The 27,007-nt window shown below is 35.6% G+C and overlaps 1 protein-coding gene across 6 annotated transcripts in view; it reads left to right on the top strand.

Annotated features, from left to right (window-relative positions):
- The window catches only part of CACNA1D (calcium voltage-gated channel subunit alpha1 D), a 198,837-nt gene that overhangs the window by 141,381 nt on the left and 30,449 nt on the right, over positions 1 to 27,007 (top strand). For 2 of the 6 annotated variants that reach the window (XM_074879365.1, XM_074879369.1), the window contains 11 exons: positions 4,307 to 4,390; positions 4,719 to 4,802; positions 15,186 to 15,224; positions 15,643 to 15,771; positions 16,507 to 16,572; positions 18,237 to 18,328; positions 19,657 to 19,816; positions 21,024 to 21,151; positions 21,265 to 21,361; positions 22,951 to 23,053; positions 24,168 to 24,269. In XM_074879365.1, the coding sequence (XP_074735466.1) occupies positions 4,307 to 4,390; positions 4,719 to 4,802; positions 15,186 to 15,224; positions 15,643 to 15,771; positions 16,507 to 16,572; positions 18,237 to 18,328; positions 19,657 to 19,816; positions 21,024 to 21,151; positions 21,265 to 21,361; positions 22,951 to 23,053; positions 24,168 to 24,269 (1,084 nt within the window). The remainder of the gene's footprint in view (positions 1 to 4,306; positions 4,391 to 4,718; positions 4,803 to 15,185; positions 15,225 to 15,642; positions 15,772 to 16,506; positions 16,573 to 18,236; positions 18,329 to 19,656; positions 19,817 to 21,023; positions 21,152 to 21,264; positions 21,362 to 22,950; positions 23,054 to 24,167; positions 24,270 to 27,007) is intronic. The other 4 variants (XM_074879370.1, XM_074879367.1, XM_074879366.1 and 1 more) reach the window with 3 other exon arrangements.

Genomic DNA, 27,007 nt, shown 5'->3' with positions numbered 1-27,007 from the left:
CTGGGTGAATGCTTACCCACTCTTCCGTAGTCTCGCTCTGCACTGTCCAGTCCATTGTACATTTCTAATGAATTTATTTGTATTTTTGTGTCACCTATCTTATCTAAATGCTAAGGATTTCACATTAAAAGTAACACAGTATGAGGCCCCAGAGGAGATAGCTCAGACATGTGGACCACGGTGTCATGAGTATGCTGATTGTGTTTCCTGATTTGTATTTCCTGTTCTATATCCTTGTTTCACACTGAAGTTTCAGAAGACTTTGCTGCATTTTATCATCTGCTCTTTGAAAGAAGACTGTGAATCCTTGTATGGTTCTCCATGCACTTGTGACTGTAGTCAGAAATAGCAGCTAATGCAAAATATAGTGGTCTGATCATGAGTGCTCCATGATCGTTTGTATTATGGACTTCCTACTCGTTATCAAATGCAATGTCTTAATACTGGTCTCTAAAACTTTATACAAGTTGAGTTTTAACTCTCTTGCAACATGCTTTCTATCTGATTGGATGCTTTTACTGTGAAAGATCCCTGGATCTGAATCCTGAGAGTTTGAAGGGCAGACACTGTCAGTGAAAGGTCCTCATCTCCTGAATTTAATTCCCCCATAGATATCGAACACCTTAAACTTGTTAATTAGCAGGACTGAAACTTGTTAATTCACAATCTCTTTTGGCAGAGATTAATTAGCAGGAAGGGAAGGGAGTTAAATATCTTTAAGGTTGTTCCTGTTATTCTTTGAAGATTGTAACTTTTAAAATCGTCAGATATGCTTTAACAAAACACCTATTGGCAACATAGTTCATTTAATAATCGCAAATCAGCTAGCAGTCTTAAGCAGAATGTGAATGTCTTTTAGTAATCTAAATTTTAAAGTAGATACGTGCTTAAAATAACAATGAATTGCATTAAATCGTATTAAGATTTAATAATAGTAGGAGCAATCTGAAACCCAACTTAATGTTTTGCTTTAGGGTCTGTGAGGAAAGATGGATTCATTTCCTCTGTGCTTGTGTCACTGGTGGGTTTCTTATTCTAGTCTGGCAGAATGAACAGCTTTGTTAATTTTGTGCATTAAAAAAATTATTTCAAAGATGCTCAAAGCATCAAATAAAAACTCCATTACTCTCTCTCTAAAAATAAGAGTAGATAAAAACAAGTTAGTTTTTATCTCATCTGCTTGACAGTGTCCCCTTAATATGTTGACAAAAATCCTGTGAAAACTGTGATCTTCTGGTTTTGCTGGTCATGCAAACTTAAGCCTACTATAAATTATTGATGCTCTTACTGTGATATTGTGTTGTTTAAAATCAAGGTACTGCAGACTGCCTTCCACCTCTGAAATATATAAAATTTGGATAAGTGATAGATATTAAAGGTGATGCCGAGTGTCTAGCACACTTCTTGACTGGGAGATTGGAACACACAGACCTTTGCAGAATGAGGCCCTAAACTTTTCAGCAGAGTACTAAAAGGACTAAAATATCTATGTGGTAGATCTACAGAAACATATTTTGGTGTTAATTCTCTATGCCTACATATTCCCCAGGATATGTGATTTTGTCCTTCAGCATTTCTCAGTGAACAAATATTTCATAATGTAAGTTAAAAGAGCAGGCATTTTGTCTTCACACTGTTCTTCAGATTTGCTAAAATCTATTACTTAGTATGGTTTAGTACAGTACAAAATAAAATACAGCTATGAAGTCTAAAATAATACATCAACACATACCATATGTACAGCTTCATGATAGCTAGCTGTTACTTAAACTTGTAATGATTTTCCATGTTGTTCTACATCAGATTTTTGTAAGAAAAAAGGAAAGATGGCTAGTAAGTGAATTGATCTTGGGTCATTGCAGTGGTGAAAACAACTTATTTGCATGATGTTTATTTGCTGTGACTTGTCCATTCCTCCCTTTTCCAAAACCATCTTTATTTTCTCTTAGTTTTTTTGTTTATTTGTATGCTTTTGCTTTACATATTACTTTGAACAATATTTGTCTATACTGATGGAAAAGGTTTCATAAAATAAATAAACGTGTAAAGTATTTTAGCTGTATTGAATCAAAATGTGAATTTGTTATTTCAGTGCCTTATATTGTAGCATGTCTAGTAAAGTAACTTTTTCTATAGCTAAAATTAACCTTTATTTGGAGGACCTTTTTTGGTTCTTGTTGTTGTAGAGGAAGATGGATAGCACACCTCAGGATTGTGCTGATTATCTGTTTGCTGTTTGCCCATGGTCTCTTATTTTATGTATATATATAAATATCACTATTTTAAAATCAGGAAGGATGCTTCTTTTAAATAAGAGAAATAAGGATTATGAATGATCAGGAAGAGTATTATGAGAGTAGTTCCCCTTCTTTAGTTGGCAGCTGCTAATCTCTTTAGGATTTTAATCACACATTAAAGCTCTGGTGATTAATAGTATTGTTGAGGTGGTTCATCATGATGTTTAGTAGAAACTTTGGGAATGGCTTGTTCTCGTGAAGCAGGATGAGTAAGGAAGGAGCAATAGGGAGTTGTGCAGGAGCATCAGTTCCAAGACTGGAACTGATGCTTAACTCCAAAGAACCAAAGCGTGTGGCACAAAGGGCTGTAGTGATAATCATACTCTGATCTATTTTTCTCTTAGCCCCTTACTTACATGAGGGAATAGTTACAGCAATTTGTGTTTTGAAAGAGTTAAAAGAGAGTAGCATTAGAAACGTCATGGAATAAGCTTTCCTGACTCTGCTCAGTGCTTACTCTCCTAGAATACTCTGTAGAGCTGTCGTCTTCTGTAGCAGCTCTCTCATAGTCTCCAAGAGCAAATTTCCATATGAAATCAGCTTTTTTTCAAATAGTAATGCACTTGAGTGTAACCTTTAAACTGTGAAGTTACTAAAATTCTAAGTTTAAAATCTTGAGAAAAATGTTGTCCAATTCTAAAAAATTTTGTAGCTGATTTGCTTTTCAGTGCTAACAACACATGTAACAACTTAAACTACTCAGCTGAAACATTATCTTACAGTAAACAGTGTAATAATAAGTGTAACTAGACATAAGGTTAGATTAGCACACTTGTCATTTTAAACTTTTTATTAAATTTATTTTTTAGAGCTTCAATAGTGGCTGACAAGTTAGTATTTTTAAATGAATTACCAGGAAAGCAGAATGTATGTGTACAAAATGTACATTTCAGCCTTTGTCGTGTAATGCATGTTCCTTAGTCATGGTTGGCTGATAGATTAATATATCTGAATGAGAAAAAGGGCAAGTTCAGTAATTTTTGCAATTCTGAATTTCTGTAATAACTAGGCAAAATCTACATATTGCAGAAAACCTACATACCTTGTCTCTGTAGAGTTGCCTTCAACAGAGTAATACATCTTGATTTGTTCCCAGTGACAGATTGATCCTGAAACCTGCCTCAAGATTTCTTCTGAAATATCTTTTTGCTCAAACACGCAGTTTTGATGCCAATAGACAGCTAATTGCATGGTAGCACTTTATAACCATTAGCAGCAGTGTGACACTACCATACACACAGGGAATGTATTTAAAGCCATAAAATGTCAGAAGGGTGACTAAGCAATTTATGAAAATGAATTTTCAGACATTGGACTGGCTGCATTAAAAACATTAAGAAATTGTTCAAGTTGCTATGATTCCTGGCACTGACTTTGCTGGTTACAGAATCAGGCCCTGACTGCAAAAGTAGTGTGACTTCCTGTATTAAACCTAGTTTCTGAATAGAAGATTAAGCCAGTTCTCCAACATTTATGCACAGTTCCATGTTAATAATTGTGCATGATTAACCAGTGATGAGCTTTGACCCTTTGGATGTTTTTACCAGTCACTTAGGACTATGATGCAGTCATTAATGTTAAGGAGGTTTCAGTTGGCTTGGTCTTGAAGTATTATTAAAGGGATTTTGTCATGGTTGTTAGGGTATATATGTTAGAATTTTTCAGCCTTGCTAGAAGTCCAAAACCAGTTTTGGATGATGGCTTGCTTGCCAACATTGTGCTTATACGATGGTGTATTATGCATGTGTACTGCGTGTGTGCGCGCGCGCGTGTGTGTGTCTGTGTGTGTGTCTGTACATGTATATATATAAAGTATATATATACACACACATGCACATATATGTTGCTTTTCCTTCAGTAGGCAATATTGTTTGGTTTTTTTTGTTTTCTCATTAGACCACAGGTTTTGTTTAACTAATTTCTGTTTATGCAAAACTAAACAGAAGTATGCAAATATTTGACATTTCATGTGTAATCACAAACGTTTGCACCCTGCCTGCTCTGTTCAGGGCTATTTTAGTGATGCCTGGAATACGTTTGACTCCCTCATCGTTATTGGCAGCATAGTAGACGTCGTTCTCAGTGAAGCTGATGTGAGTATACCCCAGCTTACTTTCCCCAGTCCCTACTTCTCTTTCTCTGTCTCCCCACTATTTCCATCATCTGGACAAGTCACAGATTTTGATCTGATGTTTCTAAAGTTTGAGTACAGACCAGTCATAGGTCAATTATGTTGATATGGGAAATAAATAGCCTTTTTTTTCTACCAATTTTTATAGCTATGGAAGGGAAAGATTAGATTGTATAGTGGTACATCAGAGAAGCCTAGAGTCTTTCTGTGTTATAACACTGTCCTTTTCTTCTCTTTTTCTGTTTGTGTTTTTCTCTTGCTCTCTTTCTGCTGAATGCTTGTCCTAACAGCACTATTTCACTGATGCATGGAACACTTTTGATGCCTTAATTGTTGTTGGTAGCGTCGTTGATATTGCTATAACAGAAGTTAATGTAAGTAGCAACTGTTCATGCACTAAAAAGTAATTGCTGTCATCAAGAAATACAGAAAATGTAAACGTTATCCCCCAAAATCCTTTTTGAGAAAAGTATGTTTTATCCTGGAATCAAAGACCAAAACATTGATATAGATGTTTGTTCAAGCTGTTATTTTAAATCTATATACCCGTATAGTTGCACATGCACACAGTGTAGTGAGGCAATGAGAATTATGTTTTTCTATATATGTACAGAAAATATTTAAAACATTTTATGTGTAAAAAAGAAATTAAGCCTCTGTTACTATTTTATTTGGAGCCCAGTAGGTAACTTGACCGAGATAATTCAAGATTCTGTAAGCTGTTTCAGTAGCTTAGTTTAATGATTGTTTTTTTTCTGTGGGAGGTTTGGTTTTTAGAGCAATGTTAGCATTCATATCTCCTAAGGTAGCAGAAGAAGGGTACATAGAGAACGTAAGGCTTTCCATGCTGTCAAAAATAGGTGTGGGGTTTTTTTCCTGTTCCTTTTGCTTTTCCCATCCTGCAGTAAATGTTTTTAAATTTGAATTACGCTTAAAGTACTTGGAAAACTCCATCTTTTCACCAAAATTTTGACTGATGGCCATTACACATATAGGTGTTTGGACAACAGAAAGATCCATTTCCAAGAAAAAAATAAGGAAATACTGATTTTTGCCTGTTCTGTCTGACTTGCTGGTTTTAACAACGAAAGCTGTTCAAAATGATAAATGAAAGATAACAAAACCCCTATCAGTTTTGTAGTAGATATGCAAGTGCTTCTGTACTTTCATGTTTCTTTGTTTAACTAGTCAAAACAAACTTTCAGAGGAAAGTGTCTCTTCCCTCTAATGTTTCTTGAGATGTCAAAAAGGGAGACTGAGGAAGGTGAGACCTGAAACCAGCCCAGCCACTGAAAATGCTCAGGGAGCACACAGACTCAGTAGGTGAGGTTAGCGTGTTCCACCTGCTGAAGATCTTATCTGTTTATCATTCTGAGAACTAAGTTATCAAGAAATACTCATGATGCAGAAGATACCCAACATTCACATATTTTCTCTGTATCAAAGAACAGATTAATCAGAGAAAGCTATAGATAGAAATAGTTGCTTGGTATTCTTTGAAGGTATTTATCTTGCATGTTTTTCTACAGCAGTCACAGTTTAAGAGCTGGCTAATAACATTCATTTTCTCTTAAATTTGTTTTAGTAAGCTACTTGCTAGACATCTTTTTTTGCCCAGTGGATTTTATTACCGAAATGGTTTCTTTTCAGTAGGGATATTTAATATGCATCATCTTTCAAAATACTTCTAAATTTGAATAAATATTCTTTAGTGCTGAATATTTAAGTTGCAATATCTCTGTCATATTTGGGGGAAGCAAATCCATCCTGTGGCTATCATTGACATTTAATTGAAACAGTTTTTCAGAGAAAACACATTTTAAAATTTATTTTCTGAAGTGGTTCATGTCAGGAGCCCAGTTCTTAGGATCACATTCCTCCAGTCAATAGCAGAAATTATACACATTACTCCATTTAGACAGTACCTTGATTTTGGAACTGTGAATACCATGATAATAAAGTTGCCCAGGAACATGGAATAGAAATTGTGTTTGAAAAAACCAATCTGTTCCAGGCATTCCAGGATGAGGGGGAAAAAAAAAAGAAAATGCATAATTCTCAAGTAAGATCTGTCTAGAAGACAGTTTTTGGCTTTCAGTGCGTTGTTCAGATCAGCAGACCACCTACTAGGAGCTTGGATTTGTCAGGCTGGTCTTGATTGAGGCCATGGTTTGATGAAGATTTCTTTTGGCATCTCCATGAGCTTAAGCAGCCTTCACCCACAGCCCTTCTTGCCCCCATAGCTGTGTGAGCTGTGCTTCCACAAGAGTTTGAGGACTTCACAGTTGGCTGGACAAGGTGCTGAGCACACAATATTGGCAGAAGTGTGGGCATGGTAGGGCAGAAATGAGTGGATAAGGCTGCTGCCAAAGGAAATTCTTATACTGTGCCCATACAGGTCTGCCTTCAGAGCATATTAGCATTGGCACAGACAACATCAATTAGTGGCAGTAGCTGCTGTTGAGAAACAGTGATGTTCATAGTTTTTAGTGTTCTTTGGTTCTAGTCTATTTGGTAAGCAGAGTAATACCTATTATAAATGCATTCCAACCAAATACAGAAAACAAATGTATTCTATTTATTTTTTTTTTAAGATGGTAGAATATCTTCAAGCATACAGAGAGTCTATTAGACTTCAAATTTCTTAATAAAGCTGCAAATTCTACACTGCCATCTCAAAGAGTAAACATAATCAAAATAATTTAAAGGCTGATTCACCTTAAAATTCCTTCCTGATTTTATGCTAAACTGTGAGAATCTCATGACTGACTGCATTACTGGAAATAATAATCAAGGAGTCATGTGATAACGTGAGAGCAGAAGGACCTTAGCCTGACCCTTAGATTTCAGACTGATTTTGTTCAGTTCTCAGCGGGTGATGGATCTTTCTATATGTGAACTGAAGGAACCTGAGCTGACAGGGAGGGTCAGTCAGCACAGAACTGCATTGTCCCATTGAGATGTTTCTCAAAGTATAATTACAGTTTGTGGAACAGATTTTTAAAAGCTGCTTCTAATTTGGTTTTGGGGTTTGGGGTTTTTTTGCTTGTTTTTGTTGGGATTTTTTTTTCCCACAAAACTTTGGATTTAGACTTTCAGCTCAAGTGTTTACAATTTATCCACTGTTTCCATTCACAGTAGTACTGGTGTAGATGACAGTAATATCTAAGGAGTGTAAAGACCAATCATTTAGAATAGCTTTCCCTAGTAACTGCAAAATGTTCTTGATTGTGAAGAGATTGAAAAACAGCTCAAATGTACTTCTGTGACAGTAGAAGATGTCCCTGTATTTAACACTGTATGGACAGTGTTAATTTGACCGCATTACTTGTAACTGATCACTGCTGAGCTTTCAACTGCGAAGAACACTGTCATTTTAGTAATTCACACAATTGTCTTGAAAATATTCTGGAGATCAAGTAGTGATTTTCAGGAAAAGTACACACCACAGTCAAGAACTAGCACTGTCATTTCTTAGTTTTTCATGCTATACTCACTGGAGAAAAAAGGCTCATCTCTGATGTCTTCTAGTACTGCACAGCAGACTGTTTGTGTACTAAGTATTGTCTGTTTCTGGTCTCTTCCACTTTTTTGTGCTTTGTTTGTACAAGTCATTAATGTATTACAGTTTCAGTGTATTTCTGGGCTTGATTTCCCATTTTCATTATGAAACAGTGAGTGCTGCAGAATGTCCAGGGTAATTCTTAGATTTTTTATTACTTTTATTGTTTTGGTTCTACTGAATTATTCCTACTTCATTAGTTTTGTGTAAATTTCTAAAATCCAAATTCAGTATTTTAGAACCTTTTTCTTAATATTTTTTTGGCTTTCTGAATCGCACCATTCCACCTGTACTTTTAATCTAACACTGACAGTGATCCTGGGAAATCTACGGCCCTGCTAAGATGCTAACAAGACTTTGTTTTCAATGGGATAGCAAGCACAGTTGAAATACCACCTGTGAAAATTCCCACTAAAGAAACTTCTTAAACTGAGGAAGCTCAGCCTAGTTTGAGGGGTGATCTGAAGCAGTGTAAATTGCTAGCACTAATGTAAAATCAGATATTGTTGCAGTTGTAACTGCACGAGGACAGCCATCTTAATTGATCAATGTAAAAGAAGACTTGAAAAAATGTGAATACCTAAAATAGTGTACTCAAGATGAACTAAACATTCTTATAGGTTTGCATGTATAATTGCCTCATGCTGTGGAAACAACTCAGCATCATTCTGATAGTTTAGCTGTGTTCATTTAGACCAATTCCAAAGGCCAGCAAGTTCTTTTAGTATATAATGTGTTTGTATCTATCTGACCCATTTTTTCAAGAGTGGGTTGGACTTTCTAGTTACATATCAACGTGATTTCAGTATTAAATTCTGGAAATTAAATGCCATCTCTTTATTTTGTTGCTCCTTTTCTTATTTTTTTTAACATTTTATAATAATGTATATGATGCCCTGAGGCTGATTCTTCTGATTCAATAACCTCCCGTTCACATATAATCCAGGAAATTACTGTTTTAAATATTTTTGGTGGCTGTGGAAATCAATGTTTAATGTGTTCAGCAATTTACAGGACTGCTCAGCATCCTCAAGGACTGGATTGGTGACCAGCTCCAGAAATGAACCACCTCAGAGCAACATATATTTTAGCAATACACTACTTTCTGTGATTGTTTTTTTTAATTTACTCTGTCACTTAATATCCCTTCCTTTAACCAGTTCTTCTTTTATGAACCTAATTAGTTTTCATGTTCATTTTATTTTTAGAAATTTTTAGAGGCAAGTATATATAAGTAAATATATATATGGTATAGCAATAAAAAAATTAAAAACACTACTAAAACATATATACTTACTTCTGGGTTTTGTGACCTTTTGTTTTCAAATAGTTTCGCATGACACACAAGATCTTGTGTGGTCATAAAAATGGTTCCTTTTCAATTAAAAAAGCAGAGTAGTGATTGTGAGACACAAGATGTCAGTCCATTCTGGGAGATGGACATATATAACTTAAGACAATGAGAGGTAAATTGGAAATAAATTCTGAATAAATGAGTAAGTTCTTAAATGAAAATAACAGACAAGTTTCAGTCCAGCCTGACTATAGAAATTATCTTAGTTGTCACCTCAGGAACCATTTGGATGACTAGCACTGGATGACTTAGAGGCATGATCACATTGTTACAGTAGCAGTTACAAAAATTTTAATTCACATTTTTATTTAAGTTTCTTTTACCATTCACGTGCTGCCAAAATGTCAAGAAAGTAATGGAGAGTTCACTTTTCTTTTGTGCAGATGTTGAATGCAGTCCCTATGGGACTAATGTTATGTTTGAAGTTAAGTAAAATTCAAGTTCTTTACTGAAATAGGGCTTAAAGGAAGAGCATTGATATCTTCCTCCTGACCCCCTCAGGAAAACCTATTTGTCTTGAATCACCACTGTAAACACATGAGGCTTATTCAGTGCTTACACTACTGTAACAACTAACCGTGGTTAGTAGCAATATCATACATCAAAAAAATCTCTCCCAAAACCAGAATTGTCAAGGAGCAACATTCTTATCATTTCAGGGCTATGCAGTGCATCATGTTGACTTGTGAACAGTGGGATACTCTTTTTGTTTGCTAGACTGCTAGAGGAGTGTGTACTGGGAGGGCTGGTGCTTATTTTTATGTAGTTGTCCACTCACCTAGAAACTGGTGAACAGCTGATCTTGCTTGTGTGGAGGCTTGGATTAAGAACCTCTCATCTATTTCCTGTAAGAGAATTTGGATTCCGATTTTGCACAAAAACACTGCAATTCAGTTTGAATTCCACTTTATGCATCAGTATCATATGTTAGAACTTATGTTTTGTTGCTAGTAATTGATATTTTTGAATACTGCTAATATATTTTGTAGACTTTTGCAAATGTTTCTCTTTAGGCTTAAGGATAGGTCAGAAAAATACATTCTCATGGATTTGCTTTTGTTAGTATGAAGTCTTATTGCAATATGAAAGCTATACTGTGTTGCAATATTTAATTTGAAAACAGAAGTAAATTTCTGAGCTGCTTTCATGAAGGTGTTAATACTAATAATTTATTTACTTTATTGCATAACTGAATATTTATTGGTTATCATAATAATACCCTATGCCATCAACATCTTAATTATGAACTTAGAGTTTTAAATACATCTTTTACAAGAGAAAAGATACTTTTTTAATCTGCTCTGGGCATTTGGTTCATGTTGAACAGGGAATAATACAGAGAGCACTGATAAGACTGTGGAGAAAATTACTTGCTAGCACATTTTAATTCCAGTAATTCTCTGAACAAATTGTATATGTATATTCGTACATGCATACAGACACACATACACATTTCTGAAGATATTTTGGCAACCTGAATGCTTTCCTTTATATGTTATTGTCATCATATATATTTGTCATTGAGATGTTTACTTCTATATTTATAATCATGACTACATCATCATTATGTGTTCATTTTGTTTTGGCATACTCTTGTACCCTTTGGCACAATCTGTAGAAAAGTATTTGACCAACACCATATACTAATATCCACTTGTTTTCACCATATTTATTTTTTCTTAAGCACAGAGCTACAGTTTGCTTCCAATGCATGATGCAATCTGTTTCACACTGTTCACAGTTTTGACAATGAAGCTTTTTTCAGTTAGGATGTTTATTATAAACTTTTTTTACAATATGAAGAGTGTAATGAGGAGTTACTGTTTAGGAAATGTGCTATATTTTTCATAAGCAATAATAAATACTTGACTAAAATTGGTAGCAGGTTGCAAACATTTTCATCAGTGAGTCAGAAATTTAAGTTGACCATTGGTTAGTCCTTTTTGAGGGTTGGGATTGTCTGGGGAAGAAAGCTGCTGTGTTGAACTTTAAGAAAAAAGAAAAGTCACATGTTACTGCCTATTTGAAGTATTTAAGAATTGGCTTAAAATGACGTAGCTATGAAATGCTTTGCTGAACTAGGCTCTCAGTGTAGCTGGCACATGGCAGACAGAAAAGGTAGAATAATTAAGGCAGTCTCTGTCCTCATTTACCTCATTGCAGTGCATCTGTTAGCCAAAGAGTGAGAGCAGACTTCTAGCAGTGATCCCAGAAGCACATCTGTCATCTTACAAATCACACAGTCCCACGGGGGACAAAAAAATCATGATAATAACCAACCAGTCCCAAAGCATTTGGAACACGAGTAGTATTGGAATGATTGGTGGAAGGTGAGGGGAAAGAGGAGGTTGTAGGTAGATTGCCTGACTGGAGGAAATATTTTTACTTGCATTCTTGTCAGCAGCTGTCATCCAAAGGGACTCTGTCTCTGTTCAGCCTGTCCTTTCCCTCAGTCTCAAGTCTATTCTAATACTTTCCCTACGTATACATAATGTGCACACCTACTTGTGTGTGTACATGTCAAGTAATATTACTGAAGTTGCAAATAAGATGATGTGTTTGGGTAGTATATGTTTTTTCCTTATCTGTAGGAAGCAGACATTCTCTGTTATCGTCAGTCTGTCTGTTGTTGTTACTGAAAATTGTTTTATCTTAATCTTAGTTTCCCAGGTCTTAGTATTACTTCATGCTGGATGGACACACATAAACGTTAACTAACTGTCTCTTAGATGAGCATTTCCTGTATAAATAAGTATGACTAATGTTTTCTTTGTGGATATCACTATATTAGCTTCATTATAATTAGTATTAATAATATAAACCAAGCTGCTGTATTAGATAGAAATGCCAGAGAGGGTAAAAAATTAGATACACTCACTTTAAGATGTCACTACCCGGAACACTTGGCCAATGATGGGCAGAAGTTGAATATTTTCAGCTCCAGTAGAAAAAGAATCCTCTAGTATCAGGAGTTTGTTTTCGTTGTTTGTTTCTAGCATCTATCTCCACCTTGGTATAAATAATAATTTATAGAGATGGATTTGTAGATTTACTTTTTGTGAACAGGGTGTTTTCCTTTTTCATTCCTGCCCTGCTCTTTCCAGTGTCCGTAATTTATAATTTCTTGCATATGACATCCTAACACTTCCTAGTAGCAGCAGATCAGCCATCAGGAACAGGCAATTAGGACTGCTTAGTCCAAAGAAGCTGAGAAAAAGTGATTTATGAGAGGAATGTGCGTGACTCAGTCCTGTGCATACACAAATACATTTAGTGCCATTCAGACCAAAAAAAAAAAAAAGTTGAGGGATTTTGTACTCATCATTCCTGAGCACATACAATAGAACTGTTTACATAGTTTTGGTAATCTCATAATCTGGCTGTATTTTCAAAAATAAGAATTAAGTAATTATTAATTGTAGAAAAGGTTTTTTTTCCACTGACTTTTCCTTTTGTGAGAGCTTTTTCATAACCAAATAATAATTCATATTCCTCGTTATTTTTTTCTTTTGGAAAGCAATTAAAAAAAATCTGTAGGACTGAAATACCCTTTTTCTGCTTTTATCCTATTACATATTACTACCCTAATTGTGTTCCTACTTATTTGGGGCCCAATCCTTCTCTGATAAAAACCAGCAGGAAAAACTCCCAAATGCAAAACCCAGCATTTCACTTAATTTTTTTTTAGTGTCAATTTGTGATGATACTATAATCTGGTTTTTATCTGTCAAATACTTAATTTAATTTTTGATAATACAAAATATTGAATGCTAATTAAGTCATTTGCTCATTGATTAAGACAGTATCAAGCTCAGCATGAGTCAATCACCAGAGATTAATATGAAATTTCAGGCTTCATCTGAAGAAGGAATAATGAAACCCTTTTACTTTAAAAGTTTCAGATAAAGAGGGGTTTTTTCTGTACCAAAAAGTCAATAACAATGTTGGTTTGTGTACACTAGTACAGGTTTGTGATTGATGTAGGTAGACAGCTTTGCAAGATTGTTTCTGGTTTTTGTGATATTTTGACATTTATAATGTTTGTGATTATGAATTTCTCCTTAATCTATATTTTGATGGTTTTACTTCAAATTGTTGAAATATGCAGAGAATTTGTAATACAGAACATTTTTTTATTTGCAGCATATCTTTTGTGTATTTTATATAAGTGCTTATAAAGCTTAGATGTTACAGCTGATTATACAAATAATGCTTACTGAAGTCTAACGAGGAGATCTGGGTTTCAGTTAATATTAATGCATTATTTTAGTAATAATCTCTTAAACAGTTTTAAAACTCTATTTCAGAAAATACTGATATCCTGACAGGGCAGTATTGTAGATTGCACATAGTTGAACAGACGGTTACTTTTACTTCAGTTTCCCCTTCTGATATCTTTATATTATATAAGTTTTGAAAAAAGTAATAGATAAAACAATTAGTATTTTAATAAATACCACTAATGATCTGACTTTAACAAAGTACTATTTATTCTTGGTTTTTTACCACAGTATGTTTGTATAATATACTGCCAGTATTTTCAGCAGAATCAGCTTCTCTCTCAAGTTTTATCTTAGGTAACAGCAATACTTGAGATTTTACTCAATGCAGCATGGCATTGAGAGTATGTCTGCTGCATCTGCAATGTGTTGGAAGCAGCACTGAGGAGGCATCATGGTTATTGTTGCTATATGTGACAATATTTATTGAAAGGTGCCCCCTTAAAAGAAGGATATCTTAGGCAAGAGAGTAAGACCCATCACTTGGATTTAACATCGAGAATCCCATGTGTTTTAGTGCTATACATGTTTTTAAAGACGCTTCCATTCAATTTGGGAAGAAGCTGCTTTGAATCTGTCAGTGCACAAGCAAGCATAGACAGTTGGTCCTTTAAGCTTTGCTAGCTGCTTTGCTAAGTGTCTGACCATTTAGGATATCAAAACAGTTTCTCTAAAGCCAGAGAGATAGAAACATTATAAAGAGAGAAGTGAGTTTCTTCTTCACAGGACAGAGTTTGGCTCTGTGAACAAGAAGTTGGAGTGTGACTCTCTCCTCCCTGAGGGTTGTACAGATCTGTTCCAAAAGGGTCAATCAAATCCTGAAGCCCTTTCTTCATGCCTAATCCTGTTACCTCAGCTCAGGTGTATGAGTACTTTGTAGATGGTGAGAGAGTATAAGTATTGGCTTCTCATTTGCACCTCAATGGGAGGGTTAGCCTTCATGTCATTGAGCTAAAAATGTTTGTCTATCACTTTGGCAGAGTGAAAATCTGTCCTTGTTAAACACTGCAAAACCCTATGCTCATCACTGAATTAACTCAAGGGAATTACTTTGCTTTAAGGGAGCTCCTGATGTGATATAAAACACAATTACTTGAATATGGTTAGATTTCAGTGACGGGGTAATTAATCTTCAAAAAGAGCACAGCAGAAAAGGGACATTGAACGGCTAGTTTGATCCCAAAGCTTTGTTCTTGAGTTTTACTTAGGCTTACTGCTACAATTTCATGTAACCTGTGGAAGTCGATGGCTAATTTTGTTTGGCTTACATAGGAGCAGATATTTTATTTTGTATTTACTTCCTATTGAGTCTTTTAAACATGTTTTATACTAGCAGATTTTAGTATGAGTCAGCCAAAGTTTTAGTATGAGTCAGCAAACATGAAATGCTAAAGGGAAGGTTTTAATAAGGATATTAATGTTTTGTTAATTTTAATAAGGATATAATGTTTTGTTCATTTACATTTAGAAGTTAAAAATGTCCTTCCTTCTGTTTATGGTTAAGCTGATTTTGTTGATCTTTTATTTGATTTTAATATTTAATGTTCTTAATTTCTTAAAGCCAAAGCCAACTGAAACAGTCACAACTGATGAGTCTGGGGTAAGATTAGTAAACTGACCCCAGTGGTTTTACCTCTACTTGAGTTTATTATTTTTACCATGTCTATTTTCCACCAGTTTTTTCTGTATTTTTCATAACTGTCTTACTACAAAGGTGTTACGCAGTGGTTTGCATCCATTGTCAATGTAGTATTGAAGTCTACTACAAACAAACCCAGTATGATCCTTATTAACAAACCGGAAAACTTGGAAATGCATGTGACGTGTGAAGCATTTCTGCAGGTCCTGTGTTTTTAGCATGTGATTTTTCCTTTCATATCATGCTTATCAAGGTGAAAAGGTCCTCAAGATACATTTTCAAATCTTACCTCTTCCACCTTTGCATTTGATGTTGTTTTTCTGGAAGTGTTGCATGTTTGAGTTTGTATTTGGTTTGACTTCTCCATGATGCTCTTCAGAACTCTGAAGACAGCGCTAGAATCTCCATCACTTTTTTCCGTCTCTTCCGGGTGATGAGGTTGGTGAAGCTGCTTAGCAGAGGAGAAGGAATCAGAACTTTACTGTGGACATTTATTAAGTCATTTCAGGTTAGCAAAATTTATTTAAATTTGCTTTATAATTGCAGCCATTTATACACCAAACTTTATGAAGCAATACCCTCTAGAGTGCAAAAAACATTAATTTTGAAATTCATGTTATCAATAATGACATATTTAAATATAATTGTATACTAATGCCAAAATAAACTCCACCAGTTACTTTAGTGAGTCCAAGGGTCATTCTTTGTCATTTAGTATTAACTGTTACCATGAGATTTCTACTGTACTTCATAAAAATTACTTGGTATATCTAAAAGGGATAGATTTGACACACACAGATCTCATACTTACACACATTTATTAGATGACTACAGAAGAGGAATTTAATCTATTTTTTTATATAATCTAATTTCATAAGTGTAACAAATAGATATTTGAGTCCTCGCTCCTGAAAACTCTCATGAATGTGAAGTTAATGGAACTCTATAACTATAGAAGGAAGTATCTTTGTGTTGTCAGAATCAGTAATGAAAATAAAATTAAAAACTGCTAAAGATGATTCTTCCCCCTGGATTGCTGGCAGAAATAATTTAAAATATAATGAAGCTTGGGTTCATTTTATGCAGCAAAATATTAAGAGTGACAGGTAATAACATTTTCAGCATTTGCATACAAAGAAAAACCTTGGAAAAGCCTGTGTTGTATAGAGAAATTATTTTTGTAAATGGAATTGAAATTATGATGTGAAATTACTAAAAGACACTGCACCTGTCCCGTTTCTAGGCTCTGCCTTATGTTGCCCTTCTGATAGCTATGCTGTTCTTCATCTATGCTGTCATTGGAATGCAGGTAATTATAGAATTTTTTTAGCATTAAACAAAAGTACAGTGTTGGCTACTTTGAGACTTGTTTGCTAAGATGTTTACTGAAACATTCTTTTGATAGTGGTGCTATATATAAGGCAGAGCTTTGAGTAACATAAAAATCTTTTTTTGGCTATAATTTTGGTAGTCAGAAAATCCAAAAAGATGCAAGAGCTTGGTGTGAGCTTATAGTATCTTTGCTGAAAGGAGCCACTCGTCTTCCATGTACTGTGAAGTTTATTCCTGTTCATGAATGTGTGAAAGAATGCATGGCTTTTTTTACTACAGACTTATTTTGGGAATCAGGCATTAAAACTCCAGCTTTTTTTTTTTTTTTTAAAGTCTTTCCCATATGAAAAGAATAGAACTAGGAAAAGAATCTAGCTAAGGATTTAGGCACAGCTGAGCCTGTGGTTAATCAAAAGTAGGATGTATGTACAAGATGTATGAGAACAGAAAGGATTTTGGTAACTTAAAATGTAAAAATGTGTTGTTGGGATGAAGGTGCCACTCCTCACACCAGCAGCAGCACTGTGAGGGCAGAATAGGTTCTCCAGTCTTAATAACTGGAGACAGCTAGATAGGAGAAACCTGTCAGGAGACTCTTGCTGAAATTCATACTACTGAGCCATTTCTAGCTGTTTGAGAGGGGGCTCCACAGACTGCAGGAAAGCAGCAGATAAGGGCACTGAGCACACACCTGTGACTGGGAGCGCGGTTTGAGTTCCATGGTAGTCTCTGTGCCACATGTGAGATCTGGTGCTTGCCTAAGGAGGTGCCTGACGAACATGGCTGGGTGACCATCAACACTTTGGCAGAAGTTCCTGTTAGGTATCCTGAATTTGGGCTACAATTCTCTTTTTTTTCTTTTTTCTTTTTTTTTTTTTTTTCTTCTTGTCATAAGGCCTTAAGATAGCTCTGCATTCCGTAAAACTTTACAGATGTCTTCTTTTGTTCTCAGAGTTGTAAGGTTCTTCAGATCAACACAAAGGGAGGTCCTAATTAAATGGGATGAGTAGAAGAAATATGCTATAGAGAGTGGGTTTGCTTCTGGATTCTTTCTCTTCATCATTTATCCAAAAGCGACTTAATGTCCTTGCAGTCTAGACACATGTATACAGAGCACAGTGGCGTTAATCTCTCTAAATTAAGTAATAGCCTTCAGAAGATATAAATGATGTTGGGGAAAAAGAATGGTCTTGTGGCCAAGGAATTGCAATTTAATTTTGATGAACAGAACTCATTTCCATCTCTGGCTGAGACAGAATGCTCAGATTCTCTGTGCTTTGGTTTCTGTCTTTGCATCACTTTTTCTCTGTTTAGATTTGAGGTTTTCAAGACAGCGATTATTTCTTACTGCAAGTATGTTCAATATTTAGCACAGTAGGGCTTTAATATCAATAAAGGACTCTAGGTGCTAGTTCAAAACAAATAATGTTTTCTCACCTGAAATACAGGAATAAGTATTAGTATTATAATGGTTTATTGGTAAGAAATTAAATGATTATCAGGAAAAATCTAAAGAGGGTAAAGAATGTGTATTTGTGGAAGTGTTTTTCATACACACTGAAGCAAGTTTAGATTGCAAGGGCTACAGCTTCTGACAGTACAGGTCACTAGGATGAAAGTCAAAATCCTGTTTTATTGTAGGTATTTGGAAAAGTGGCCATGAGGGACAACAATCAGATAAATAGAAACAACAATTTTCAGACTTTTCCCCAAGCTGTGCTTCTTCTCTTCAGGTGAGTAAACCTTAACTCTTCCTTAATGCATCCCATTTCATTGATCTGTGAAAAATGTCTATAGCTCTTGTACCATGGATTTGTTCAAAATGTGTTTGCAAGTGAGAAACAATTTAACATAACAAGCACATTCTCTCTATAGCTGTATGCTGAATGTCCATTAGCACAGCAGAGTTCTAATCAGTTGATACAGACCTAAACTCATTACAGCTATTGCAAAACATCTCATTTGTCTTCAGGTAGAGCCCAAACATAGCCAGCTCTGATATCACTGTGTAGGTGTTGGGGAAGGTGAAAAAGACTGTGCCCTTACTGTAATCTTTCGAAGCACAGCTAGTATGGCACTTTGAAAAAAAAAAAAAAAAGGTTGTGCAAAGATAAATAAACTGTTCTTTACATTTGCTGAAGAGATGACAAGAAGTAGAAGGTATAACTTAGGGAAGGGAAATGTCGGATAAGCAGTAGGCAAAACTTTCTGATGGCAAAGGTAGCTAAATCTTCATGTAGGGGGATTGTGGAATCTCCATCATTAGAGATCTTAAGGGGTAAACATTTTCTGGGAATGCCTGAAAGTGTCCTGGAGCAAGGAGAGGGAATGACATGGAATAGGGATGCCCCTAAAGGTGACAGCCTCGAGAGCTCTCTTGCCCGTGATTCTGGAACTCCACTTGGCTCCTATGCATTGTTACTACTCTGATTGGCAAAACTGGTAGGTCATTACTTATCTGAGACCAAGGGCATCCCCCAATGAGATCTGAGTCACTTTAGGCATGTAAAGACTTTTGCCTTTGAAACTAGGTAATGGACACAGCCCAAAATTTCATAAACATGTAGTTGCCTTCTAAATATTCAAAATCATGGGTCTGTGCACAGGCATTACTCAACTATACAAAAAAAAGCAACAGCAGATGTTAGAGACAAGCATTTCCTCAACCACGCTGAGGAAAAGGCAATTAATCTTTTATAAATATATACTTTCAACTTCTATGACAGGTTTTCATACACAACACTGCTTTCGTACACAGCAGCTCCACTGCAATAAGTTTTTAACTTGTAAATTACAGTTTGGGGTTCAAATTTTTACGTGCAAGCCTTTATGGTGTATTAGTCTACCTTATAAAATGTGTCCGCAACATCAGATCTATGCTTGTTTTTCCTGAAACATGATCTGTATTTTCTTAATTAGCTTGTGCTCTGAAAAGTTCACAATCTGTCTTCACATTTCTGCTTGTACCGCTTCAAGCATTCTGTCGGATCTTAATAAACTAATACATCTTTAATCCATTTTGATCAAATAATGCCTAATTTATCTTTGTGACCATATAAAGGTGTGCAACTGGAGAAGCCTGGCAGGAAATCATGCTGGCATGTTTGCCTGGAAAACGCTGTGATCCAGAATCTGATTATAATCCAGGGGAAGAATACACATGTGGAAGCAATTTTGCCATCATTTATTTTATCAGTTTTTACATGCTTTGTGCATTTTTGGTGAGTCTAGCTTGTGCTTATTAACAGAAACAAGCTTTGGCATTTTGACTTTCTTCTGAACTAAGAGGGTAGTGGGTTCAGAGAACAGTTGAAAATCCTGTATCTAAAATATTTTTGCAAGGTTTTTCTATACACAGTTCTAAATCCTGTATCTTCTACTGATTTTGACAATGGCAGTGGTGAAACATTGGAAGAAGTTGCCCAGAGAAGCTGTGGCTGCCTCCTCCCTGGAAGGGTTCAAGGCCAGGTTGGACGGGGCTTTGGGCAACCTGGTCTAGTGGAAGGTGTCCCTGCCCAGGGCAGGGGGCTGGGACTAGATGAGCTTTAAGGTCCCTTCCAACCCAAACCATTCTGTGATTCTAAATTCTCATGTGCAAGAGAGTCTTCTGACTACATGTATGTAGGAGTGATTGGTTGCATGTTTGAAAGCTAAGTTAATAGTCTTTTAATCAGACATTATTTCATGCATTTCACAATATTATCATTAAATATTCATTAATAATAAAGCTGTAATTCCTTTGACTTACTAGTAATGCTATTTGAATTACTTAAATTTAGCAGAATTTGGATTCGTGTTCTCAAACTGTGGCAATAACCTTTCTTCTTTATCCATGGCATAATGGATTATTTGTTTTAAAATAATCTTTGAAAAATGTCTTTCCTCATTGCAGGTGTCTAGTCTAAACTGGTTGATTTGTTCTATTCACAGTGCTGTTCTCCTTGCAAAAGGAGAGCGGTCGAACAGAATTCTGTGAACTAATGTAAACATACACGTTCTGCTGTTCTGTATCATCTTCTGTGTTAACAAAACATATGCAGACTCTTATTGTCATGACATAGAATCCTGTTAGTACAAAAGCTGTTTCCTGAGGTCTACACTGTGCCAAATACATTTATTGGATCCATTCTTTAATTTGATGTAGCGGGATCTGGCAAATCAAGGAAGAGAAACAAAACCACGTTATAGCCTGTGTCAAAGACTGAACACTCTAAGATAGAATCACACTCTTGTCATGTCATTATAGAGTTCCACTTAGTCAGTTAAATGGTTAGCAAGTATTTTCTGTGATATTTTATGTTATTTGCCAAACATAATTTATGAGATTTTGTTTGAATTCTTAACCTGCTACCTTATAAAATTATCTATTGAATAATTTTTAAAAATTTCAAAATAATTAAGGCAGATTGTTCTTAATTACTTTTTTAGATTATAAACTTATTTGTGGCTGTCATTATGGATAATTTTGATTATTTGACACGTGACTGGTCTATTCTGGGTCCCCATCATTTGGATGAGTTCAAAAGGATATGGTCAGAATATGACCCTGAAGCAAAGTAAGTTAGATGATTTCTCTGATAAGATTTATCCGGTAAAAACAATAAAGCAGAGCGTAGTATATTTTTGGGGAATGGATGTATGTTTTGTAACTGATGTGTGTTGGTTCTAGGGGAAGGATAAAGCATCTTGATGTGGTTACATTACTGAGACGTATTCAGCCACCACTTGGTTTTGGCAAATTATGCCCTCACCGAGTGGCCTGTAAGGTAGGTGTTACCCTATTTACTTCCCAGGTTTCTCTCACAGTTCATTCATTCATTCATTCAGTTCTGCCCTGTATGTGTCACATATGCACAGTATTCCTCTCTGTTCACAAGGTCTCCTTCACTCTCAAGTTTTCTCCTTTTTTTGTAGACTTAACTTAAACCAGCAAAATTAGTGTAATTTCTTCCAGTGTGCTCATTTGAGTAGTTACCACCAATGTAAAATTCTTCACAGAACATCAAAATGAAAGGGGTCAGTCTGTAAATCTATCTCTAGTCTATTATTGTCACGTATATGAACTACCTCATCCCAGCATTTCTGGTGACCCAGTGTCACAAACAAGACTACTTCAAACCACTGACACTTCTGATTTCTCTCAGTCCCAGGGAGAAGAGAGTGGTTGTTTACTTTAATTGACAATTGTTTTGATACAGTACTTTTACAATCGCATTCACGAGAAGTTTGCTGCACATGAAACATAGAAATGAGATTGAAGGGTGGGGACTGCAAGATGAAAAACAAAGCTGAAGTGAATAACGGTGTGCAATACAATATGTAGCAGCGAGTGAGAAGACTGAAAATTAAAGGGAATTTAAAATGATGTAGAATTTGTCAGGCACAATATGTAATTTAGATGAGGATTAATTGAATTTCAATATAAAAGTTGAAAAGCAACACAAAGGAGATGAATAATTATTATGTTATTTGTGGACTTCAGAACTATGGATATTGTGGGTTTAGCAACTTCAGTAAGAATAAGATCAAGCCTTTTAATTAAAGGATTGCTACAACATCACTGTCATTTGGATTTCATTTATATCTCTTTGATAAATAAGTTGACATATAAAACACTGGGTTCAAATGGAATGCCACAAGGCATACTTAAAACAAACCTATATCTATATGTTAAGATAAATTATCTAATTGAGTAATGCTTTTAAACTAGAATAGAAGAAAATCCAAGTCAGACATCAGGAAAAGATTTTGATAGATAGTGTTCTGACAGACAGAATCACAGCAATACGCTCTCTGAAAGATGAATACTCTAATGCAAAGCTAGACTAATTCAAAGAGGAGAGCTGCTTTCACACTAATTCAGTGTTAACAGCGTAAGAGTTGCATGGCGTCACTGAACAGTTACCTGAGAAATGAATCAGCTTATACAAGACAGACCTGGTGCTGTGGTTCTTCATGGAGCGGGAGGTAGCCATGGGAAACCTGGAACGTGACTGCGACTGGAGCACATGCTCTTAGATAACTGCGTTTGTCCTTAATACCTGCATAGTGTGACTTAGTCGTAGCTGAGGACTGGGCTTCAGTGTTTGCAAATTAACTCAAATAGCTCATGAAAACTACTGGACAGTTTTAGCTTTTATATAAGCCTGCATGTGATTAATAACAGAAAGAAGTGATATTGTGTGGTTATATGCAGCTGGGATGGAAGACTCAACTTTTTTTGAAGACATGTAGTTTTTATGCCTCTCAGTGGATATTATTCTTTGAATACATCAGCTTTGCAGAAATGAGCGTTACAGGAGGTTTCTTTCAAGCAAAGTCACATCAAAATTTGTTTTCCTTTTCTCATTTACAGAGGTTAGTAGCCATGAATATGCCACTAAACAGTGATGGAACCGTCATGTTCAATGCTACTTTGTTTGCTTTGGTTAGGACTGCTCTAAAAATAAAAACAGAAGGTAAGGTTCTTAGCCGTAAAGCCTTTGCTGCACTTCTCAGAAGGTACAATGAGGAAAAGTTACAATTTAATTTATTCATTTTGTTGGACATGAGTAAGGCTGCCTTAGTCTCACTGGATTTGGTTGTTTTTTTGGATCATGGGTTGTATTCACTGTTGCTAGGAATGATTTGCTAGAAAATGAAAGGAAAGTGGTAGTGAGGCCAGAGCCCAAGAAATCTCAGAAATTATTATATACTTTTATCTGGTCAGATAAAACCATGTAGCAGTGGCATAACAGGAGTTCTAGTGCAAGGAGTGAATGAGTTCCCCTTTCTATCCAACCAAGATGTTCCTTCCTCAATACTCTTTAATGTGGTGCCTTGGATCCCACATTGGTGCAACTGCAGATTTTGCTTTCAACATCCCCAGTTTGGTTGAGGCCAGTTCTGACTGGCTTGAATGGATTTCTGTCATTTGGGTCAGAGAGGGAAAAGTTTTTTAAAATAGTAGTATGTTTCAAAGAATTTTACTTTCTATTTTCATATATTTTTTCATTATTTTACCATCTTTTTCTACTTTCTGTTCCATGTCTTCTGCCATTCTCAGCAGAATTTGAGTTCCACTGCCAATAACAAGCTGATTAGATTAAGCTCCCTCAGGCATTGCTGTGGCTTAGGTGAGCACTGCAAGAGATGAAAAACTGCTCAGTAGTCAGTTCCCTGAACTTTCAAGCCTGTACAACTGAGTAATTACCATGATTAAACAAATAAAGGCTCAGCTTTGGACCAAGAAAGAAGCGACTTGCAAAGAGCAAGTCATCACTTTCTGTACAATTTAGGCGGAAGTTATTAAGCAGTGACAAGAGTAGAGCCAAGATCTGTAAATTATGGTTGACCTCTGCAGTACTCCAGAGACTGATTTGAAAGCCCCAGGAGCTCACACTGTCTTACACCCTTTCTTCTCTTTAGTTGTTTTAGTATTGTTATTTGCTACTTCTTGTAGTTTAGGCTTGCTGCAAAGCACCCTTATCACTGCCTTTATTTGTATACAGCTAATTAATATCCAAAGGATCATTCATTGCAGCTGGTTGAGACATAATTGCCATCTTCCATTTTTCTATTTCATTGCCACAGGTAATCTAGAGCAAGCAAATGAAGAACTTAGAGCAGTTATAAAGAAAATATGGAAGAAAACAAGCATGAAATTACTTGACCAAGTTGTCCCTCCAGCTGGCGGTCAGTCTGATAAACTTTGTAATATGCTATTCTCTGTGCATTTTGGTCTTTCTTGATTGTTAGCAACCAAAGGAATAAAATTACTAAATTTTGCAATTATGATTTCATTAAAGGGACAACAAACAATAACAATATAAATATTGAGAAAACTATATCCTGTTACACCAGATAATACATATAGGATTGATAAGTACAACTTCCTTAGACGAAAAAGAGAGGAAAATGTTATGCTTATTTTCTTGCTTGAAAAAAATACCTTATTAGACCTAAATCTAATCTTGATTTCAAGTCATTCAGCAAAGTAAATTAAACAGTTTCTGATTTCAATGCATTAAGCAAAATAACATGTTTTATACTAATTAAGCTTGACAATGTACACTACATTATAGCTTATATCCTTGTATATGTTGAATACTTCTGGGAGAAACCTAAAAAAATGTAATTGCCAGCTTAAAAATATTTTTTATGCTAAATTAATAAAGCAAGAGGCTAAATTATCTCCGTTACACTAGTTTAAACCAGAGCAGTTCCATAGTCAACAGATAATGGAAATGGTTCAGATTTATGCCAGTATGACTGAGATTTGAATATGGCCCATGTAAAGAGATATCTAAATTCTAATGACACCAATACATCCGCGAGAACTGCAAGGCACGTATATTAGTTGTTCCTACGTGCTGTAAAATGTCAGATATTCGTTATATCTCTCTTTTTAAATATATATATTCTAATATATATATTTAGCCTTTTTCAATATATACATTTTTATTAATATGCTGTAGCGTAGGTTTAGGTGACTGTTTTTTACTTGCTTTTTCAAGTTTTAAAGGTGCAGGATCTGTTGCACTGTCACCCACACCCAGGATATTTTTATCTAGCCATCCAATACCTAGATCCATTGTAATTATCTGGTATTTCTTGTAGTTTATTGTACTTTTATAGTGTTACGGCAGCTTTCAAGACTTATCAGACTCAGGTTTGGAAGCAGACTCAAGATCCCAGGCCCGGTGGTGGTGGAGGCTGATCCCTTTCTGAAGGTGATACTCTCAGTCTCTAGGGGAGGAAGAGCATGCTGGCTGCACTGCTGTTCAGCATGACCCGAGAAGCAGCATTAGCTTTGTCGCTGGAGGGAGCCACTTGCTATTGGTGTGGTGGCTGCCAGATAACAGCGGGGATGAAGGCCAAAATCTAGCCAATTTGTCTATCCAAAGGGGAACTGATACTGCACATTTAAAACAACTTTTTGTGTTCTACTCTGTTGTTTTTAGCCTTACACCTAAGTGCTTGCATGGCATAGATGAATTGCTTTGTTATTGTTGTAACTATGTGCTTGAGCTTTTTCTGCAGCCTCTGTTCCTTTCAACTATGAGTCTTTCCGAATATTCTGAAGCAATTCTGTTTTAGGGTGGTGGCATGGAATTAGTGTTGCCTCTTGCCAACTTTATTCCCCTACATTTTTTTATTGAACTAGAAATGCATGCTTCAGAATAGTGAGCTGTGCCTGCCTAAATCAATCTGACAAAGAATCTATAAAGATTACATTCCTAGAACTAATCTTACATAGTAACTCACTGTTAACTTCAGCTTCATTTCATTGCTGAATATAAGCTGTATATTTATTTTCAGCTATACTAAAATTCATTGCTAATATTTATTCTGCAAATGTAGCTTTTCAGTGTAGCTAGAAGGCTGAGAATCTGGATCACTGCTCAATTGATAGGAAACAGTATGGCTTCTACAACCCAATATAAATAAGAATGTGTTGGGAAGTCCTTAAGATTTATGAATTTTTTATTTCATTTTGGTTTCTTTCTCTGTGGACCTTGTTGTGACTTACCTGACAATTGAAAATATTGTAACCCACCTAGAGAAAAGAGGAATGCAGCTATTTTACATTCATATGACATAGGAGTGTAAAATAGCTTAGTATACAGTAGAGATTAGTTTCTGTTGATGCTTAATATTCAACAGAAAGTGGTATATGACAATAACACCAGTGACAGCTGATAATATCAATCTGCTAGGGGACAGAATATTCACTTCAGTATAAATCAACAAAGCATCCAAATTCAATATGTTAAAATCACTTGCACTTAAAAGTATCGAGTGGTCTAGTTCATAATGTTTTTCTCCAGTATTACTTTTGCTGGTATTACTGAAGGCTAGATCCTTCGTGTGCTCATGACCATGCCTACAGAACACAAACAGAACAATTATTTGCAGAGCAGAATGAAAATAATCATTATAGCATATTTTTCATGAATTATAAATAGGTGCACTAGAATAGATGCACTAGAAATGATCAGTTAGTTAATTATTAGTATACTGGTTATATAACTCATTACTATAACTTAATTAAACCGATAATAGCAACACATTTTCAGTACAGAAAAATTAAACTGCTTTGCAAAAACATAGAATGTCAGTCAAATGCCTGAATGTATGAATGCATTAACATTCTTGGGAGACTAGAGAGTAAGACAAATGCATACAACTCACTAAAGGTTCACGCGTATTCTCTAAACTCCCCCGTCTCCACCTGCAAGCCCATTTAATCCTGCCTAATATTTTTTGCCCTCTTCCAAAAATTTCCTACTGAAATGATTCCTTTTGCTGTCACTAATTGTAATTACAGATATGTCTATTCTGTGGTCAGTTATGCTTAGCTGCCTCCCTATACCTGTCCATATCTGGCTATATGTGTGTTACTCAAAAAACAAAGTCAAGGATGGCTCCCC

This window comes from Strix uralensis, chromosome 10, assembly GCF_047716275.1.
Source record: "Strix uralensis isolate ZFMK-TIS-50842 chromosome 10, bStrUra1, whole genome shotgun sequence".
NCBI lineage: Eukaryota > Metazoa > Chordata > Aves > Strigiformes > Strigidae > Strix > Strix uralensis.
Note: the sequence above shows the minus strand (reverse complement) of the source record. Positions and strands in the feature narration are given on the sequence as shown.